The following is a 19742-nucleotide window of genomic DNA, read 5'->3' on the forward strand; positions in this document are numbered from 1 at the left end:
CTGGAAAAAAAAAAGCAAGAGAAGTGAGGTGAGCTTAACGCCCATGGAAGAGGCAGCCTGGGTGTAGAGAGCTGGGAGGGCACCGGCCACGGATGCTGTGGCAGCCTCCTGGCTGGCGTTTCAGCCACGGGTCCAAAAGGAGACCTTGCTCGCTGAAACGCTGCCCTCCCTGCCGCACCTTCGGGCACTGTGCCACCCACTGCCGTGCCACCCTGGGCTCCCCCCTGCCAGCTACCGCCGGGCTTTGGGGTGCGCCTGTGCCCGGGCCGGGGGTGCACAGGGCAGGCAGTGCTTTTGCACCACTTGTTGCTGGCAGCAGCGGCAGGAGGAAAGTCGCCTTCAATGAGGGGCAGTGGTGGGAGCCTCCCGTTGCCGTGGCAACCGCAGGGCAGCCATGGCAGCAGCCCCGGCCTGTTGGTTGCACTCACTAAGAGGGAAGCACTCGGTGCGGGGAAGCATTATCAGTGAATTAATTTGGCCCAGGATGGGGAGGGGCCAGAGCTGGGGTGTGATGAAAGGTGCTGGGGGCGTGGCAGTGCAGAGGCAGGCTTTGTGCTTACTAGCTGTCAGCTGGGCTAGTCAAGGCAGCAGAGTTCAAGCTGAGCTGTGGCGGGGTTTGCTGCTGCCTTGGGCCCTTTCGGGCTTTGTGCATCCCCTGCAGGTGGCTCTGGGGCCTCCAGGGTTGTGCAAGCCCTAGGGCGACCAAATTCCCCAAGCAGATACTCAGCAGAGCCAAGTGAGGTTGCACAAGCAGGGAAATAGTTGCTGCTCATAGGTAGCACAGAGGAACTACTTCGGTTGTCTTTGTAATGAGTTAACCAAGGTCTCAAGCACTGTTATTTTTGACATTTTTGTCAAATGGTGTTTTGACATAAATGACATATTTAGGTGCTTCTTCCTGCTTGAACATGTGTGTCCTCCTGGGGATCAGGAGGCACCTTAAGAACCGGCACTAGCAGGGACTGAGGCTCTTTGGGTAGGTTCAAAATAACGCAGGCACCTATTTAGATGTGAAATGGAGCTGCTGGTCTTGATAGGTGTTACAGATCTCAGCCCTAAATCTGCATATACCTGGAGCTATTTGTCTGTTGGCGTCTGCTCTCAGACTAGGGCTGCATGTGGGCTTGTGCAGAGTTAATAACATGTGGGAGGCAAGCTACATGCCTGTGTCTGCTCATATGTTCAGTGTGTGTGTGGTTCACATGTACATTGCTCACATATACACACACACAGAGGCCTGTGAAAGAATTCATATTTTTTGCGTGTGCTGTGAAAATATGGCATATGCACGTGGCACAATGTAAATCTAGCGTACTATGACGAAGGCATACATTTGGTGCATGTGTTTGGAGCCTACTTGTGGCACCCAAGACCTAAGCCACGCATAAGTTATGTATGTGCCTGTATCTTGTGAGCAGAAAGCATACATGAGCACTTTCCCATAACAAGGTAGTTGTGAGCAGTTTGGACACTTGATCCTTCCAGAAAAAGGAATGCAAAGTGCAAAGAATGTAATGAAATTGTGTATGTGGATGAAAATGTTGCAGTAGACTGATGGCAAAGAGTTGAATTTCAAAGTGGTAAATGAGGAACAGTTACCTGAAGGACCACCGTTGTACCTTTTGCTAAGGCTTCAGGAGCACCTCGTCATGATGGCGTTACTGTGAGTAGTAGACAGCTTTGATGAGTTGCAACTGGTTGCAAAGCACTGCCTGCATTCAGAGTGTGTTTGTTATGGCCCCAGCAGGCATCCTTGTGGATTTTTGATCTCTACAGAACCTCTGCTGAAGCACTGAGAAAAAACGGACAGTGGGAATGTGATTAAAATACACTTCAAGGAAAGACTAGAGGCAAGGAACTTGGGATCCAGTTCATCATTGTGTCTGAGTGCTACTTAGTGCAGGATCTGAAGGGCATGTGGGGAGGTCAAAGGTAGCTTTCTACCACTTTTGCACTGGCTTACCCCTAGCTGCTTCTGTTATGTTATATCCACAATGTATGTCTTCAGCGTGCAGCTTTCCTACCCTATGCATGTCTTTAAAAAACCTAGCATGATCCTGGTGCTATATAAAAGAGTACGCAGCGTAGCTGCACATAGGGGTGTTCTGCCAGTGCACAGGTTGTGTGAGTTATAGCTGAACACTGTGCAGGATATCACTGAAATATGCCAGACATTCAGTGCCAAAACAAATAGGCACCAAGCTGCCTTTGGGCTTGGATTTGTTGTATTCAGTTACAAATTAGAAGTTGACTTGCTTTATTTTTTTTTCTTTTCTTTTTGCAAAGTGACTCCACAAATTTCTACAAGAAATCCTTCCCTGGTTGGTTTGCTTTGCTTGAGAGTTGGCCTTATATCACACAATCTCACCAAGTTGCTTGTGCATCTTGAAATAAATAGCACATACTCACAGGCATGCTTCAAGACTCCTTTCCCAGAGCTGTCTCTGCGGTTGCAGAGCCTCACACAGAGAGCACCACCCACAGGAGTTGGATGCATGTGGCTGACTTGTCAAGGGCCTTGGGTTAAAGATGTTTCACATCCATCCAAACTACATCAGTACATTCTTGAAAGTAAACAAAGTCCTTCTCTTTGAGGGATGTTGTGCATTTCCAGGAGCTTTTTGCATGTGTAGAGCATAACTCCAGAAAGGTGTTGCTGTGTAACCACACTAAAGGGACCTCCCTCTTCTTGTCATTTTGTGCCTAGATTGGAGAAGCTCTGTTCCAGATTCTTTCCCCCCCAGTTCTGCTGATAAAGATAAAATGCAAGGACACAGAAATGGCAGAAGTGCAGAGGCAGACACCAGGCATCGAGCAAGATGACACCTATGGTTGATAGGAGTTCACTTAACAGAGTGCAAGTGGGCTGATGAGGAAGGGGACTGGAGGCTAAGGCAGGGGCTGGGGAGTGTGTTTTTCCTGCAGTAACCTATCTCCTTGTTCTCCTCCTTCTGTCTTTTCTAGGCAGGACAGGGCTGCTTGCTGATCTCTTGCCCAGTTTTGCTGTGGAGATTATGCCAGGTATTCAGTCATTTCACCCTTCAGTCATCCAGTCCTCTGTCATCTTGTCTGTTTATTTTTCTGAAGCATCTTTATGTGGTTACATTTCACTCTATATGTGTGTTTTATCTCATAATAAAAAGAGAAGAGCCTGTCGCTTAGTGGGAGAGTGTGTTGGGTTGAGATCTGAGAGAGCTGATGCTGGGACTTGGGGGAGGAATGGCCATGCTGAGAGCCAACATACAGGGATGGCAGATGTCATGCTAGGATCAGTGTGACAGCAAGAATGCCAGCGCTGTTGAGGGGTGGTTTTATATCAAGATCTCTGCTCTCTCCCTGCTAGCACAAAGGTAACGCTGCTCCAGCATGCAAGACCTTGGCAGCCTCATGTGACCCTATGCTTTTGTACGTCAGCTACTCATGCAGTACCACTCCCCAGACCCTGTCCCACGGGTACCGTTATAGCCATCACCACAGATGGTAGCACAGGAGGTGCTAGAAATAGAGCACTGCTTAGCAACCCATCAGTGGCACAGTCCCTCTTGTGCTGCATGGTCAGGGCATTATCTAGGTAACACCAGGTGGCTGGACCAGACACGAAAGCTCTGTGCCCATGACAAATCCCTTGCTAGCCAAAGTAATGAGAGCTACCAGTACTGGCACTCCTTGCAGAGGAAACGGAGACCCTGCAACAGATTGTCCTTGAAAGGGAGGAGGTGTGAGAACGTTTAGCCCTTGAGTCATCTGAGCATCCCCTGGCGGTGCCCAAGGAGCGTTTCACATGTTTGTGCAAAAATGTAACTGCACATAAATGTGTGAAGCTATTTTCAAGTCTGTCCCAGAGATGCAAATGGAGAAGGCAGACGCTCCTCCACCTCCAGTATAAGCCAAAGCTCCCTGGAAGTTCAGCGTGGCAGGAGAGTGATTGGTTTTTCAGCACAGACAAAAAATTATTCTCTGCTGCCTAACGCTTTTTTCCCCCTGCCACTATTTACAGTTTTATTGAATGGGTATTAAATTCTCTGTGTTGGCCAGGTAGCTTTCTGGTACTCTCCCTGCATGGGTATAAACAACAAGGAAGTGTAAAAGGCAGTGGCAAATCACTTTTCAGCTGTTGGCATTGCCTGTTACCTGAGTAAACAAAAGCAGCTGCTGCTGCAAGCACGAAACAGTAGTTTCCAGACAGTGAGGACATGCAGCATTTCAGCCTGGTAGTCATTTGAATCTCAGGGTTACACAGTTGTATGTGCAACTAGTTGTATCCCATTTTGTGCGTGAAGGAGGAGCCAGCAGACTCTTTTGCCATTTTCTTAACCTCATCAGAGAAGCAAATGGTCTAGCTTTCTGTGAAGTAAAATCCTTCCTGATTCATTGGTCCCTGTGAGTGGGACACTGATTTCAAACATCCACGCCTGGTGCTGAGTGACTACCTTGCAATGTGCAATGTACGTATTAACCTGACCTTTCGTACTCCTCAAACTTGTTCAAAGACTACAGATACACTTAGAGTGGACTTGCTGTTTGCCTTTTTCCCCTTTACCAGGCTTTTATCCTATGGAGTGGTTGTGAACTGTTCACTAATAGCTCTGGAGATCTGACACCTGAGCTTCATTGCGTAGCTGTGGCTGGCCGCTTCTGTCATTTGATACTATTTCACCACCTTCCGTCTATCAGTGATGGTCATAGAGAACGAGATGAGAACACGGCAAAAGAAAAAGTCACTGAGCTGTTGCCCTGCTTGGATTGGCACAGATTAGGCAGTATGGGACTGGAAAGGGTAATCTGGCTCGCTCTCCTGCTTGCTATCCTGAGCGCTATGTGATTTCATCCTTTCTGTAAGCTTAGCAAGTTTAAGAGTATTCTTTCTCCCATTGGATCACTTTCTTTGATATGCAGCTTCTAGCTTCCATCTACGTTACTTGTGGCCTGTTTACGCCCATTTATGTAAGACCTTTTAACTATAATACCTGCTTTTTCTGCTAGCATTCATCCTCCTAGCATATTTATAGGCAGCAGCTAGGTCTGCTCTCAGCCTTCTTTTTAATAGACTAACGCAGCAAGCTTCAGCGCTCCTGCAGCAAGGCAGACCTATCGAGTCCCTTCATCCCCTCATATCCACGTTTTGCATGAGCTCCAATCTGAATCCATCTTTTCTTCTACAAACATGGCCAGAGCTGCATACCATCAGTAACTTCAGATGAAGTTACATGGAGGCCTTGTGTGATAGCATTAATATTGCCTTAACGTTACTGGAAATGTCATCTTTATTTGGTATAGGATTACATTTGCCATTTTTGTGGCTGTATTGCATAGGTGGTTACAGTTGCCCAATGATGGAATAGCATAATAGCATACTGGATCATTTATCCTGTTTTTCAGTTGTTGTCAACTAATGAAGTTCTGTTCAAAACAGAAATTGTTCTTAATCTTTGAACATGTGACCCTGAAAGCATTGCTGCATACCTTGAAATTCAGTATATTGCTGCATTTCATGTTTCTTACTCTAGGCCCAAGGACAGCTGGCCCTTTCTATAACACACCCCAGTCTTCATCTTTAGTGACGCCACCTCCTACCTCTTACCCTCAAGATACATTAACACATTCTTATTTTCTGTTTTCAAGGTTGTTCATGAAAATACTAAATAAGATAGCTCCTAGAACCAGCACTTGAGGAACTGTATCAGTAATCTCCTCTCAGCTCTTACTTTTCCATTTGTGAATGCTTCCCCCTAGTTTTTCCTTGGCCATTAGCTGAATTTTTCTCAGCATATAGTAACTTCACCAAAAAACCCCAAACTAATCCACAAGAACCGAAATGAGCTGCAAATTTAAATGAAGTTCATGTTTCAGCCAAAAAAGAAATAAAATATTCAAAAAATGTAAAATATTTCACTTGACACTTCTGAAGTGAAGTGTTTTGATTTGTAAATGCCAGATGTTTCAGTGATGATTTTTAAAGGAGATTTTAAGTTCTAGATTAAAAATGGCATGAAAGAAAGGGAATTATTTGTAAAAGAGTTAAGGAAGACTCCAGCAAAGCAGTGAGTTTTACTGCTGTTCAAACAGTGCTGTGGATGAATCAAAAATGACGCTTCTTATTTTTGCATTGTATAAAGAAAACAGAAAAAACTTGTTTTGATTGTTCCAAGTGGAACATTTTTCCTTGACTTTCCAGCTTAGTGTGAGAGTTGCACCACTTTTCCAGTGTGATTCTGTACTCGCATTGCAATCCTTGGATCACTACATCTTCATCTTAAATAATAACATACCAGGAGACCCCTTAATGAACACTGGACTTCTGTTCAGAGGCAGTGGTCTGCTGCCCTACCCCAGTGCTGAGCAGCCCCCGCCACTTCTTTCTTTGCTTGCTTACCATCTTTCCAAGGTGATTGAATAACCACCTGGGAAGATCTGGAGTTGTCTTTCCCCACCAGCATTCTGACTTGTAGATAGGTTGGTGCATATCTCTGATGTAAAACCAACTCCAGGCCTCCTGTGTCATAGAATCATCATATAGAATGGTTTGGGTTGGAAGGGACCATGAAGATCATCTCGTTCCACGCCCTGCCAGGGCCAGGGACGCCTTCCACTAGACCGGGTTGCTCCAAGCCCCGTCCAGCCTGGCCCTGAGCACTGCCAGGGATGGGGCAGCCACAGCTGCTCTGGGCAACCTGTGCCAGTGTCTCGCCACCCTCAGTAAAGAATTTCTTCCTTATATCTGACCTAAATCTGCCTTCTTTCAGTTTAAAATCATTCCCCCTTGTCCTGTCACTCACTACATGCCCTTAAGTGCCTCTCCAGCTTTCTTGTAGGCAAGTACCCTTTAGGTACTGGAAGGCTGCTATAAGGTCTCCCCTTACACATTCTATATGTATCCTATACATTCAGAGTCTTGCAGTTTCTTGGCGTGGATGTGTTCACTGGTCATTCCCTTCATCCAGGGAATGCCCTGTGTTTGCAATCCCCTGCAGAGCTGGGAGCTGCCCCAGCATGGGCTGGGCACCTGCTCCCGCTGTGGCTGCTGGTGCTGCAGATTTCCCAGCAGCAAAGTTTGAGAAACCGTTTCTCACTCCCCTTCCCATTCTGGACCAGCTCTTCTGTGCTTTCACTTGCAGAGTGTTTTTCAGCCGCTCCTTTTTGGGGCCTGGCAGACATCATCCAAGGCTTCAGCAGGGGGGGGAAGAAAAAAAGTGGTTATTAGGTTTCCTGGCTGGCTGCAGCGCCTTAATAGGATGTTCGTTCAGCACATTCAAAAGAATAATTGCATGCGTGGGCCTAGTTGTGAAGGGGCAGGCCTGGCTCATTTACTGGGCTATTTATAGCGTGCTTTTCACCATCGTTTGTCCCATTAAAACTAGAATGTGGGTAGGGAACAAACACATAAGCAGGGCATGAACATGGCCAGGAAGAATGAGTCTGATGAGATCCAAATGCTAATGGGGCATGTCCGGTGGCTTTCATACAGGTCTGTTGTGGGTTGAGGGTTTCTGTGCTGGGGAGCCAGAGCTCCTGCCTCTGTGCTGCTCGCATTTCAGTCAGCCAGAGATGTCACAAGAAGCTCCATTTCTCATTGTCATGTGCCATTTCTGCATTGATACAGAGTGGGATGTAGTCCTAGACCCGCAAGGAGTCCACTTCTGTTATTCACCTGTCTGTTTTGCCCCTATGCTCTCCCCTGGGAGGATGTTGCTGATGCTCCCTTCCACAGCAATGTGCAGTCCTGTAAGTATCTCCCCTTCTCCCCTTGTTTTCCAGAGTGGGTCTTTGTGGGCCTGGTGATCCTGGGGGCATTCCTGTTCTTCCTCCTGGTGGGGATCTGCTGGTGCCAGTGCTGCCCACACAGCTGCTGCTGTTACGTCCGCTGCCCCTGCTGTCCTGAGTCCTGCTGCTGTCCCCGGGCGCGTGAGTGACCCTGTCCAAGCCTGGCACAAATCTGCTGCTGTGCTACTTCTGCTCCCTGGCAGAACAGGAGGAGAATCTGCTTCCTTTGCCCTAAGCAGTTTGCTTGACGAAAGAACTGGTTCTTAGGGAGTGAAGCATCTGACCTATTGCTCAATGGTTGAGCGCTCAAAGTTAATTACAAATGTAATTCCCTGAGCCCTCCCTGCCTTGGCAGCTGTGCCTGCTTCTCCGAAGTGTCACTCTCCCCTTCCAAAGTTCTGGTTGTTGTGTCAGTGAATGTTACAGGTCAGAGCTAAGAGCATCCTGGGAGGTTTCTTCCCGGCAATGCAAAGCAGCTGCTCTCTACAACAGTGCAAAATCCTTACAACCCAGCAAGGTTCCTGGTCAGGCTCAGGCAGATCTGTCAAGTTTCGTGAGCCTTATCCCGGCTGCTTGAATCAGTTGTTTTTAAAGCTGAACTGCCACTAACTCATGGCAGCGGTAATGCTGGCTGTAACACCCTGAATATCTTTCAATTGCCGGGCACCTTGCAGTGTTCATCTGACCTGTCGTGTGCATTTTTAAAACTCCCCTCAGGGCCCTTTGAGGCTTAGAGAAATTCAGATTGGTCCTTGTAATTTCATTTGTCCAGTTGTCTCCCGCTGGGTTCTCACCACTGTTGGTGATTTGGAGGTTTCGGCCATGTGCCGTGGGGGTCTGTGGGGGTCTGGTGTGATGCTGACTGCAGTTCTTTTTCTTTTTTCAGTGTATGTAGCAGGCAAAGCAGCAAAAGCTGGGTACCCTCCTCCAGTCTCTTCCATGCCAGGTGCATACTACATCCCCAGCGTTCCCGTAGCTGGTGTCCCGTCTCCTGCTGTGCTGATGGATAAGTCGCACCCCCCTCCCTTGGCCCCAAGTGACTCCAGCGCAGGAAGCCAAAATGGTAATTTGTGGTGCCAGGCACAACCTTCCGTTGGGCAGAGGGCTCGGAAAGGGAGGAGCGGTTGTCACTGTTGGAGTGATATGAACAGAAGAAACAGAGAGAAACTGCATTTTAATCTTGGCTCTGACAATAACATTTGCATCCCTTAGGGCCACATGGTCCAACTTCTCTAGGGCCATCAGCACATTGTCAGTTTGTGGGTGCCTAATTAGGTCTGCAGGGAATGGGAGGCCAAGTTCATGCTGCTGCAGACATTGACTTGCAGAGGACAAAAGGGTCAAGATGATTTCAGGGGAGCAGAGGCAGTAGCCGTTTTCCCCTTAGAGCTGATGCCTTGCAAGCTGCTCTCAGTAAATTGTTCTTCCTGCCCTCCGTAGGGCACTGCTTGCCCTCTGGCAGCAGTTTTTGCTGCCACGTGTTTTACCGGCCCTGTGGCATTTTGGGCACAGGGACGTGCTCCCTCGGCGTTTCTGCCCAAAAGTGTTTGGGACTGGATCCCCTCCCCTCCCTTACAGAAGTCAGTAGGTCACTTTTTTTGTTCAGCCTTTGCATTTGTGAAACGTGAGTGATAAAAGCCTTCTAACTAGAAAGGAGTTGTAGATCAATGTCAGACATAGAGTATCAGTGTGATGACTCTATCTTGGTGAGGGTCACTTCTCCCGCTGCAAAGGAAGTTGCCATCAAGGAAAAAGAGGGTAGCTATTTAGCCACATGCTAGCATTCCAGGAATCAGAGTGGCTGTCTGAATTCAAGCACACTGCAGCAGAAGTGACTGTCGCCATGTAGAGTCACCATTCTGACACAGGATGTTTGCCACTGATCCAACGATGTGTCTGATTTCAAAGCACCACACCGATTATCAGTTGTTAAATTGGCTTATGGCTACGTGTTGATAAGGCACTTCTGAAAAGACAAGTCTGGTAGCGTAATCAAATAACTGAGCTTTTGGAACAACCCTACAACACATCCTTCCACTGCCCCAGTGAGTATATTAACCTTTCTGGAACTACAGAAAGTCTTTTCCTTCCACAATCATACTTTTTTTTCCCTCATTGAAATCAAAACAGAGCTTTGGAATGGAGCATTTTGAAATAGGAAATAAATCAGTCACTTGACTCAAAGTAGAACATACCCAATTCAAAAACCTTTGTCAGAAAATGAAAAATGACACCCCAGTGCTTAATTTTTTTCTCCTGTGAAAAATGTCACTGCATGTAGAGCATGGTGTTGCCCGTGGCAGCTCCAGGGACTTTTTAAAGTCAGATCACAGCCCCGATCTCGTCTCTGCTATATGTTACTAGCAGAGCACAAATGCAGAATGAAAAACTGCGGATGTGTTTAGTAACCAAATTGAACAGCTCTTAACATCCCGTGTTCATTACACAGAAAGATGCATTTATTACATAATCCAAATTAGCTAGCTGAATTTAATCTCTCAGCTCGGGACTTGACAGGAAATAGTACATGTTGCAGATAAAACCATTATTGCAGATAAAACCATTATTACAGAGTTTTAACTTGTGGCAAGACAACAGAGGTTCTTAGGCTTAATATTTAAATATTTAAATATTTTTTGCAATAAGGACAAACGCTTAGTCTGGATCATGCACCTGTTGTTCAAAGTCTTCCTTGAACTGTGGAACTAAGGAAGGGTAATACCCTGCCCCCTGTTACTTTTCTCTTAAGGTCCTTGACAATGCCAGAATATCCCCTAATTACAGATTGTGGAAGAGAAAACATTACGTGGTTGTTCCAAAGCTCCTTGTTTGCTGGTTGGCCAGACAGCAAGCTAAACAAAACAGGTAATGGTTGAGTTTATAATGGAAGCCTTTTCTCAGAAAGAGCACTAATTACGGTCTCTGTGTCCTCCACGAAGCCAGCATAGGTCTGATCTGAAACTTTGAGACTTCAACCTTCCTGTCAAGTTTATTTAAAAAAATGGGATTAGAAGGGCTGGGAGACAGAGACAGAGAATTCTGTAATCCTGGCTGCCAGGCTAAAAAGGACAGCTTTTGCCCTAGATAGTTTCTGTGCTTATAAATGACCCTGTGAGGTGATCTAGTGAGCAAACTCAGGGATGAGGATATTTAGAAAATATGTCTAGGGTTACATAAAAGCCATGTAACAGAGCTCCAGCGAAGCCTAGGAACTCCATCCTAAACTTAGGGCTGAACAGGGAAAAAAACCCAAAACCTTCCACCTCTCTTATTTAGAAGAGTCTTGCCCATACATTGTTAGGATGCAGTGGTTACCTGGATCTTGCGTATCTTGCATAGATTGAGAATCTTGCACAGATTCCTTAAACTATGTGCATAGGGAAGCTTTTGGTTTGAGAACTGGACTCCAGACCTTTAATGTGGAAAGTGTATAAGGATGAGACATCATTTACTTCCTAACCGCACTGGTATGAAAAAAGATAGTAGTGCTGTCCTTTCTGGGGAGAGAAACAGCTTACAGTTTTGGCTGACTTAGTTCCACCCACAGAAGAATAAAAAGTGTCTAGTTAAACACAAATTAAACATTAGAAATTTATGAACTGTTCAGGAGAAGAAAATTCCAACAGGGAAGAATGTTCCATTTCCTTTAACTTCAGTGAATGGGTCTGGACAAGTGGTTAACACCTCTGCATCTTTATTCCCTTATAATTAAGATGGGCCTAAAAATATTCAGACCGTAGTAAAGGGTTATAGCAGCTTATGGATGAAGGAGGGTGTGAGAAGGAAGCAATGATATCTTTGGTTCTTGCATGAAGGAATAATGAAGAGATTTAATAAGTTGAACATTCAGTATCATTGCAAGAATTATTTAATAAATAAATGTGGAGACAAAATATGCTTCATCTATAATGGAAAATACTTTTAATGAGCTGTTCACTGTCATGTTTGCAGATTTAAATCCAGCGTTACTTTCTAGATGCTTACAGAATTAACCAAGAAATTCATTTGCCTTTTGATACACAGCTGCAATAGGCAGTCGAGCATGAAGCTAGCATGAAGCCTAGCTAATTCTCCATCAGTTCCAGGAGCGATAGATGTTGCCCAAATAGATACTTGGCACAGCCTTAGCATGAGTAGTGGCTCTGGGGAGACAGAGTTTGGAAGCTCCTGTTTTGAGTTCCCCAAAGGTTATTAGTAGGTCAGAGTCATTTCCAGCTGATGGTTGTTTGCTGCCCTGTGTATAAATGAGGTCGCAGCTTAGCTGAGCTCCTAGTAGACACATCAGAAGAAGGAATAGTGAGAGGCCTCTTTCCTGGCAAGGTACCAGACAAGAGGTCAGCCATGGTGGTGAGGTGAGGTGGAGAGCTCACCTTGCCGTTGCTTGAGCAGTGCAGCAGGAGTCACCACTTCGGAGGCCAGTCAGTCCAGCCCCGCTTCGCAGCAGCCGCCTCGCTTCAGGACTCGTGGTGGTCTTCCATTTTGGAAGGCAGAGGCAGGGCTCCTGGTGTTCTGTAAATCACTGTGTGCGTTTGCAGTCAAAGCGTATGTATTTGTGGGGGTAATAAAACACAGTGGAACTCCAGACTGCTGTCAGCTAAGCTATCTGGAGACACACTGAAAGCAGGACCCTGACAGACCCGTACTATGTTTTAACATCTAATACCTTTCCCAAGTACAGATACACAAGGTATTATTTCCAGATGTAGTTACTTACCTTACGTGTGCACAGTCAAAGTCCACAGCAGAGCACTTTCCTCCTGAAGCAACTTGCGGGATTATTACAGGAAACATTCTACCCATTTTGATGGCACGGCCGTTTCTGAAGCAGAGCATGGTTATTTAATAGCGCACAGACACACGCACAGCAGTTTAGGACAGAAGGTGCCTAAGAATACCTCTGCCAAGTCCTTCTTCAGCCCACACTCTGCATACTATGCAACGTACTACCAAACCCATATGTTAGTAGCTTGAGCTATCAGGGTGTGGGATAAAACAGAAAGAACAGGTTGGCTTAAAACCACTGTCCGTGCCACAAGAGGAGTATTCATGCAGCACTGCAGTATTCACACAAGGGAACATATTAGCCCCATGCAAAGGCAGACAAGTTCCATTTTGTAGTGCTAAGTGAATTGTCCTCACACAATTCTCTAATGAGGCTGAATCTGAGGGTTGTAGTCCTCTTTTGTACTTAGACCTGTATTTCTGTCGCTCTTAAAATAGCACTAGGCTGAGACCTTTCTTAAATAATCTGCTATAAAAGCCTTATTGTCGTCAAAGTCTGCATAGGTGGAGTTCTCTGCTTGGTGACTATAGGCCTGCCTGGAGGTAATCGGACTGTTCACAGGGTTAGCAGGTGAAGTGTGCAGGAAACCAGCCTGCCAGAGTTAAGAGCTGCTGTGGCTCCAGGTGTGTAGGGGTTTTTTTTTTCTACACACAGGAATGTGGAAATGCCAAAAAAGCTTCCCTTGCAAATGAAGGAATCCCAGGAGTCAGGCACTTAATGTATGTGGAAGACTTACCTTTTCTGTAAAACAAAGCATGTAAAAAAATGCCAGAGCAGGCAGTTTCACAGTTGCCCAGTGACCTGATTGGCCCCGTCATTGGATTTGGTATAAATCTCAAAGCAGCGTGATGTGCTCTGTGGGACTTGCTGTGTTTCCTTCTACCACACGCTCTTCAACCTGTGTGAGCAGAATTCATAGGGATGGGAGGGTGGAGTGGTCCTGCGGAGTGACAGCTCCCAAATGCTCAGCCACCTGCTTCGCCCTGCAGACTGGGAGCTAGAGGAAGCCTGATATGTGACTGCTTCTCCCATACCATGACGAATCCTTTCTGTAGTGCTGAGGAAGGAGAAATGAGTGCTACTTTTCTCTCTGCTATCCTCTGTGGGAGGTGAAATCACTTGTGGCAATGACACCACTTGATGCATTTGGTTGTACAGATTGGGCATTTCCAAACCATTTTTGCTGTTACTGCAAACTTTATAAATGATGCAGCTGCTCACAACTTCACATCCCACGTTATAGACAAATTTCTTCTGAAGCAAGGACTGAGTCACTCCGTTTCGGAAGATGCGGCCTACCTGCCTGCAGACGTGAGCTCAGCTACAGAAGCAGTAGTGACAGAAAGTCTCCTTGGACTTCAGTGTGTTTTCTTCTAATGCTTTTCTTTTATCATTAGCAGTGCGCAAAGGGTACAGGATCCAGACTGACAAGGAAAGGGACTCCATGAAGGTGCTGTACTATGTCGAGAAAGAACTGGCTCAGTTTGACCCAGCCAGGAGGATGCGAGAACGATGTGAGGAACAAGCATGGTTTATTTTTTTTTTCCCATTGACTGATAAAGACTGCAGATTCGTAGTTAAAAGTTCAGTGGCTTTGCCTTAGAGCCAGCCCCTAAGGTACGATGTCCGGGATATGGTACTTGGGGCAGATAAAAGTCTAGATTTTAGGCATCTACAGGTATGTACAGATTTTAAAGATCTACTACTTACCTAATCATCCTTAGAGCAAACAAGGTGAGGGATACTCAAATGCTCATGAAAATTGTCTGCTCGGGTAATTAAACTTTTGGATCATCAACATCTGAAAAGCCAAGTCTGTACTCATGCCTTATGCAGTCTGTGGTGTGACAATAGCTGGGATATTGTCTTCACAATTTGTCTATGTCTTACGGTGTGGTGCCTGTAAATTCCCAGCATGGCAAAATAGGAGGATGATGATTTTATTGGAAGTGTGTTTTGTGGACTGCAGTGACCCCAGTGTGGTTTGAAGAATGCAGAAAGGTAGTTTGGAGTGGCTGCTGCCCAGCAGAAGGAGCAGGGACTGTAAGAAAGATCCAAGAAACCAGGAGATTGTCAGATTTTGTGACACTGGTCAACATAAGATCAGAGGCAGTACATGCATCTTCTGATGGCTTGGCAGTGGGACAGCTGCAGGTGAAGGGGAGGAGGGTGGTCAGTAGGGACATGATGCAAACTCGTAACTGAGCTTGCTGTGTGGAACTCCTCACTGTCTTCCAGTAGCCTCTTGCAAGCTTTATTTCCATAAATACAGGCTGAGGCTGCACTTAACGGGTGTCAGAATAGAAACCCAAGTGAGGATCTTTCCACATTAGGAGGCAGAGGTGCAGTGGCCGGATGAGGCGTGTGCGTGAGGAGGTCTGGCAGTGCTGCTCTTTGTCTACCAGTTCTGTGGAGAAGACAGCAGCAGGCTAGGGGCTTGGTTCCTCTGGGCAGCAGCTGAGTCGTGCAGAGCTAACCCACATTAGGCACTGGTGGAGGCTCATTTAAAACAGACGCAGGAGGTCCTGCAAATCAGCGAAGGTAAGGACTTTAGGGAATGGCACTACATCAAAGCTCTGTACAGATTAGGCATAACTAACAAATTATATATACTTCTAAAACAGTCGCTGCTGAGCACACTGTCTTCTCCACCTACAAGATTTACTATAAAAAGACCTCTCCAGATTGGTATGTCAGGCCTCCAGATGTCAACGTGCTTGACGGGGTAGAGACTGACAGTGATTCAGACAGTCTCTTGCTTTTTTCTTAATCTTTTTTTGAGGGGGTTGGTTTTGTTTTAGCTGGGCAAGTCAGGCCAAACCTAGAGCCAGCCTGTCTCACACCAGGAAAGGGGGAGGTACACAACTGCTGTGGTGATGTTCCACCAAGCTCCGTGCCCACCTTGTGAGGGTGGAGAGCTCACATGTGTTACTGAGGCAGGGCTGAGGGGGGATTTCTGCAGGAAGGCTGAACTCGGTTATCTGGAACACGGGCATCTGATGTCATTTGCAATACTTTAGAATATCCCAGCTGGCTGCCAGCTACTGGTTCAGAAGACCTGTAGGTCTAACGGCAGCTCTGTCCAAACTGAGCTCCAGGAGCCTTGGGCAGGATCAGTCAAGGGTTTGAAGGGCCTTGGATTCCATTTTGATTTTTTTTTCTAACAGAGGGCAGCTCAGCTGCTTTCGGAATAAGCTGCAGCCTTCCTGTCCTCTCCTCCCCTCTCACACACGTGCTGTCAGGTGATGCCTATCTCATTTCTTTCCTGCAACCCTGCAGATAACAACACCGTCTCTGAACTCAGCTCTTTGCACGAAGAGGACCTGAACTTCCGGCAGCCCTACCGCCAGGTGCGACGGAAACCTCTGCCTCCTGCGGGGGACCTGGACGGCGACGCTGAGTACTGGGCAGGAGTGATAGGTAGCGGCAGCACGTCAAGATCACAGGCTGTTTCCGACTACAGAGATGAGCGGGACACTTTCTGGCACAGGTGAGGAGTGCCATGTTGGGAGGCAGCTATATCTGGCAAAGTAGTAAAGAAAAGAGAAGGAACAGATGGACTGGTAGCTCTTCTCCGTTTCCCACTGCTCTGGTTCTGCTTAGCAGGACAGAGGGTTTGGAGGGAAACATGGAACCTGGAGATGTCATTCGATGAGGTTGGAATGAATCTGATTGCCACGGGCCTGCAGAAGCCTACCCAGCTAGGCAAAGCCAGGTACCAGCCCCATTCCAGGTGGGACGTAAGAGCTAGACCAATGGGAAACCAAGCCACCTTTCCCACAGTGCTCTCGTGAGATGTGTACCTGATCCCTCTAGCACTTCCCAGTGCTGGCGCGCTTCATTAGGAATCACACCCTAGTGCTTTGGAGCAGCAAGACCTGTACTCCAGGCCTAAAGGACTGGCACTCTGGTGCCTAGAAGAGAGATATCACATACCAGCAGCCCAGTCTCCCGAAAGCAATGGCAGGGGTTTCCTTCCCTCAGTACTGGGCTGTTGTGCCAGCTCGCTCTTTTTAAACCTGCTTCAAAGTGGCCCTGCTGTGAACTTCTGTAGTCGAGTTCTTGGTTTTTCCCAGCAGGACATACACCTACAAGCTCTGGGGCCAAGGACAAACAAGTCCAGTGCTGCATACTGGAGCACAAGGGAGGTGCACTCTGGGGTAAATCTCGGGTAACATGAGACATGTAGAGTCCGAGCTATCCACACTAAGCTGCCTGCACAGCCAGCAGAGAGAAGTGGGGATTTTGAGGATATGATACATCTCTTCCTACAGAAGATGATGAAAACAGGTTAGATGATTCATGCCACATGAGTGCGTGTTTCCCTCCATTGTCTGTGAAGGCAGCTGAGGGACGAGTGCAGCTGGATCCTGCCCTCTAACGCTACCTCTTCCCTCCTACAGCCAGCAGAGATCCAAGTCCGAGATGTTGTCTCGTAAGAGTTTCTCTGTGGGAGTGCCGGCCGTTTCTATGGATGAGCTGGCTGCCTTTGCGGAGTCCTACAGCCAGCGGCCCCGGCGGGCAGACAGCCAGGAAACTCGGCGTTTCGAGCGGTCAGAGTCACATGGTGGCCGTGGCGGAGGGCTGCCTCACCAGGACAGCTCCATGGAGGAGTACTACACCAAGCGTAGCAGAGGGAACCGAGAGCCGCTGACGGACTCGGATCGGGGCTGGTCATACAGCCCACCCCGGAGACGGGCCCATGAGGAGAAGCACCTGCCCAGGCTGGTGAGCCGGACGCCTGGAGGGAGCCAGAAATACGATCACTCCTACCTCAGCAGCGTCTTGGAGAGGAAATCCCGGAGCTACGATGAGAGCGGTGACTGCAGTGAGACCCCCTCAAAGCTGAGCTCACAGCCCAGCCAGAGAGGAGGGGGAACGTACTATGCCTGGTCACCACCCTCTACCTACAAAGCCGAGAAGTCGCAGCAGCAGTCGCAGCAGCCACCACCGCCTCAGCAGGAGGAAGAGGAGGACACCCTGCCCCCGTACAGCGAGAGGGAGCTGAGCCGAGGCCCTTCGTACAGGGCCAGGGAGCAGGCCTACCTCAACGCCTCTGACAAGAAGAGGAAAAAGGACGCCAAGAAAGCAGTGAGACCATGTCTAGTGCTCCTGATCCAAATAGGCTGAGTGCGGAGCCATCTGGCAAGGGTTACTCACCAGAGTTTATGGGCAAGGGGGCTTTCCAGGAGGGCAGAGCCTGGCGTTCCAGTGTAGGGAACCCCAGCTAAGGGGAGTCCCTGTGGGAAGACGGCAGTCACCAGGTGTAGGTGGCCAGAAAGGGAAATAGCTCCCACACAGGACTTCGTGGTGGATGGGATAGCCAGATGTGCCTGGGACTGAGGAGGCGAGGGATGTTTTTGGCACCTGTGGCCTGGTGATCCAAGGGAGCGGGAGTTTATCTAGGGTTTCAGAGGATCATGGTAGGGAAGGGAACTTACCCAGGGCTTACGGAAGTTACAGGGCATTGCTTCGGCCCTGATCCTTGTTAAGGAGGGGTTGAGAGGCTCTGTTCTTCTGGACTGGGACAGGGCTAGGTAATGGTGCAGGAGACTTCATCTTTCTGAAAGAGGTGGGATCAGAGACTCCTGTGGGTGTGTGCCTGTGGGCCCGTGTAGGGGCTGTGCATGCCAAAGGCACTCCTCACAGCACACCAGCAAGTGCAAAACATCCTGCCACGGTCTGGGCTGGTGAGGACTGATGGCTGCTGGGGAAGGGGAGGGAGCTGGCTGAAGTCTGCTCCATGAGGGAGACCTTGTCGTTAGAGCAGCTTGGCTGTTTGAGCTTATGTGCCATGTGTGAGAGAGGAATGGGGTGTGAGTGGACAAAGCTGTTGCTGTTTGGTTCTGTCTCTGTCAAAGCTATGTCTGTTTCTTTGTCCGTTCCATGGGCGCTCTCCTGTTGACATTAATCTTCTCTCTTTTCTCTCAGAACGATTTCCCAACGAGGATGTCCCTTGTTGTTTGACGTTGTTGTGGACATGTCATGTTGATGGGCTGCAGTGGAAAAAATACAGAGCAACAAGCAAGACAAGCCTCCGTGAAACTTTGCAGCCGTTAGCCGTGGACTCAATTGTTTGTTTCATCGGGGGAGCAGAGGCTTTTGTAAGAGGCAGACTCCCATGAACAGCGCTCGATCTCAGAGGCTCTGGGAGTCTGCCAGGAAAACTAGGCCAGGGCTCTCTTTGGCACCCTGTTTTCCAGTGCTTTCAGCTCTGTGCTGGAAGGCAGCTACATCCCGACTGTCCCGGCCGCCCTGAACTACAAGCAAGGCTGCCTTTGTGCCTCTCCCCCTGTCTCACGTGCAGAGAGAGGCCTGTGTGCGTACCTGTTGCTCTCTGTCTCCTCAGTTCTCTGTTTGCATCAAAATTGTCTCCATACTTACACTTGCAGCCTTTTCTGTACCATCCCCATGCTGGGAGGAGGCCTTCTTACAGCTGCAGACTGCCTCCAGCTGAGTGGGTCCTAAATCGTGAAAGAAAATCTACATCCTTTCAGACACTATAGAAAAGGACTGATGAGGTGTTAGTTTGGCAGGGGCTGAACAGAGAGAGAGACAATTATGGGCTGGTTTGTTCAATATATTTAGTTCTGTTCATTGTGTGAGGAGAGTCGCAGGTGAGATTGATGTATTGTTTTGAAAGTGGATCAAAGTAGCTTTTATTGTGATGAGAGCATGATGTGTTTTTTCCCCCCATCCCCAACTGTGATTTGTTTGGATACAGTTGCATTTCCTTGCAGCTGAGCTATGACCCTGTAGAGCTTCAAGCTAGAATATCTACTACACCCTACCATAAGCAGTGCTCTAGCCTTGGTGGTGCTCTGCTTCCAGCACCACCAGACATCTCTGCATAGTGAGTGGCCTTTTTGTTTTAAAGAAGCAAAAATGGGGAAGTCTCAGTGAGAGGGCAGCTGCAGATCTTCATTCTGTGCTACTGGTATTACTCCTTTCTGGTCATTGTTCCCAGACGCCAAAGACAGCAGTAACAGCAATGGGAAAAGAATTAACACTGGATGAACACAAGCTTTGAAAGTCACAGTTTTCACGTACAACCATCTCATTCACTTCAGTCGTGACATGGTTTTAGTGGCTGTTGTCTCAGGAACAGCTAAATTTAGAAGTGAGTGCCTCACACCATTTGGAAGCCTGACATTCTGGTTTTCATAGGGTATAATGCAGTCATTTCTTTAATTTTTAG

At 47.7% G+C, this 19742-nt stretch overlaps 1 protein-coding gene across 5 annotated transcripts in view; it reads left to right on the top strand.

Annotated features, from left to right (window-relative positions):
* The window catches only part of ILDR2 (immunoglobulin like domain containing receptor 2), a 36514-nt gene extending 17302 nt beyond the window's left edge, over positions 1-19212 (top strand). For 2 of the 5 annotated variants that reach the window (XM_055802128.1, XM_027784611.2), the window contains exons 4-10: positions 2965-3021; positions 7756-7902; positions 8648-8824; positions 13942-14058; positions 15824-16034; positions 16948-17635; positions 18476-19212. In XM_055802128.1, coding sequence (XP_055658103.1) covers positions 2965-3021; positions 7756-7902; positions 8648-8824; positions 13942-14058; positions 15824-16034; positions 16948-17635; positions 18476-18511 — 1433 coding nt within the window. In that variant the 3' untranslated portion in view covers positions 18512-19212. The remainder of the gene's footprint in view (positions 1-2964; positions 3022-7755; positions 7903-8647; positions 8825-13941; positions 14059-15823; positions 16035-16947; positions 17636-18475) is intronic. The other 3 variants (XM_055802127.1, XM_055802126.1, XM_055802129.1) reach the window with 3 other exon arrangements.
* The last annotated feature ends 530 nt before the right edge of the window (positions 19213-19742 follow it).

The sequence above is a fragment of the Falco peregrinus genome, chromosome 4 (assembly GCF_023634155.1).
Source record: "Falco peregrinus isolate bFalPer1 chromosome 4, bFalPer1.pri, whole genome shotgun sequence".
NCBI classification, from domain to species: domain Eukaryota; kingdom Metazoa; phylum Chordata; class Aves; order Falconiformes; family Falconidae; genus Falco; species Falco peregrinus.